General features: G+C 39.5%; 1 protein-coding gene across 2 annotated transcripts in view; it reads left to right on the top strand.

Moving 5' to 3' along the window:
• nf2a (NF2, moesin-ezrin-radixin like (MERLIN) tumor suppressor a) overlaps positions 1–1,870 on the top strand; it is a 42,545-nt gene that overhangs the window by 26,085 nt on the left and 14,590 nt on the right. For both annotated transcript variants that reach the window (XM_014011134.1, XM_014011133.1), the window contains 2 exons: positions 880–1,002; positions 1,219–1,436. In XM_014011134.1, the coding sequence (XP_013866588.1) occupies positions 880–1,002; positions 1,219–1,436 (341 nt within the window). The remainder of the gene's footprint in view (positions 1–879; positions 1,003–1,218; positions 1,437–1,870) is intronic.

Genomic DNA, 1,870 nt, shown 5'->3' with positions numbered 1-1,870 from the left:
TGCAGCGCAGCTGTCCTGCGTCTGACCTCAAAGTGCACAAGCTTCAAACTTCAGCGTTGGCTGCGATTTTGATGCTGAAATCGCGTTCGGTGTGAACGCACCTATTTTGCGAGTATGCCTCTGTGAACAATAAGCCATGGTCAGAGCCCTAACAATTCTTTGTTAGGCTGATGGTCCTCTGTTGCATGTGAACAGACAGTTTGGGTTGTCAGTGTTGAACTTGTTTGTCCACCATGTTGAGGTACTGCTTATAAGACTGAGCTTAGCTCTTGGAGAAGAGATGAAACGTTTCCATGAAGAAAAACCCATTCAGGGGATCTACTGAACTTTTTTTTTTAGAATACAGTGCTAAACTTTGGACTATAGCTACACTATATAGTTTATCTCAGAATATATTGTAATAATTTATGGGATTCTTTACCTTTTTAGTATTATTTAAAGAACAGAAACAACAAATGTTACCTAAATATCTGTTAATTATTAATTTGAGGCATGTTGCAGGATCTTTATTAGTCTTTACAAGCATTTACCTTTTTTTTCTTAGCGTTTGAGTTATAGCTAACATAAAATGTTCACAATGTTTAACAGCATGATAAACTGACATTGTTTTATTATTTTCTGGGAAGCATTATTTAAATCTGTAGATCTTTTCTACCTCAGTCAAGTGTTAGAAACTTGTAACTTTATTCATTGATTTCTGCAAACAGGTGGATTGAAATAGATATTACCTTCAGTCTGTTCTGACACTTGTTACTTTTATTCACACTGCTGTCTTGTTTTGAAATGATAGACAAAAGTTGTTTTTTATCATATTATCATATTCCAAATGCTATTTTAAAAAATGTTTTTTAACAAATGTCCACTGTCTGATTCCTGCAGGTGGAGAAGCATCGTCTGCAAAGGGAAAAGCAGCTGCGTGAGGAAGCAGAGAGAGCCAGGGACGAGCTGGAGAGGAGGTTAATTCAGCTGCAGGACGAGGCTCACATGGCCAATGAGGCACTGGTAAGGTTCAGAGGCTTGACTCGGTCTCCACTTCACATTTTAGCTTGCAGTGAGACACAAAAAAAAGCAAAAACATTTTCTGCTTAGAAGGCATTTTTATACGTTGGTCATTCTCTCTGCAGTTTCTCTGTAGATTTAAACTTTTCTTGTTTCTTCCTTCCCTCTCCACTCCCGTTTGGCCTTTAATCTCCCCTCCACTCCCCGCTCCTCCTTTAGCTGCGTTCAGAACAGACGGCTGACCTGCTGGCTGAAAAAGCCCAGATCGCAGAGGAGGAGGCCAAGCTGCTGGCCCAGAAAGCTGCCGAGGCTGAGACGGAGATGCAGCGCATCAAAGTGACTGCCATACGTGGCCAGGAGGAGCGACGCATCATGGAACAAAAGATGCTGGAGGCTGAGATGCGCGCTCGGAAGATGGCTGAGGAGTCAGAGAGAAGGTGGGGAGGAGAATAAAGAGTAACGCGGGGAGTACCTTCTCTGCCGCAGTGACTTTGAAGTATATCTGTTTAGCTTTGGGAGCTTTTGTGTCTTTGTCACTCTTGAATCCAGCTCTCATACACAAATCCTCCACTTTTGTTTTTATCTCACACATATGCACTCACTCACACAACATGCTGCATTGTTACACCTTTTTTTTAGAAATATATATATTTTATTCATTTAATTTAAAAAACAAAACACATTACATACAACAAAACAATGCAAATCAAATAAAATGAAAGGCAGCAGATGAAGAAAAAAATCTTATATCTGCCCGTTTCCAAAAAAAATTTTAAAGGTGCAGTATGTAACTTTTCTAAAAATATATTTTTAACATATTTGTTCACTCTGTCACTATCTCCTGACAGATTGATATTAGACAGGTAAGCTA

This window comes from Austrofundulus limnaeus, unplaced genomic scaffold (genome assembly GCF_001266775.1).
Source record: "Austrofundulus limnaeus strain Quisiro unplaced genomic scaffold, Austrofundulus_limnaeus-1.0 Scaffold77, whole genome shotgun sequence".
NCBI classification, from domain to species: Eukaryota; Metazoa; Chordata; class Actinopteri; order Cyprinodontiformes; family Rivulidae; genus Austrofundulus; species Austrofundulus limnaeus.
The sequence above is the reverse complement of the archived record's forward strand: the minus strand, read 5'-3'. Positions and strand labels throughout refer to the sequence as shown.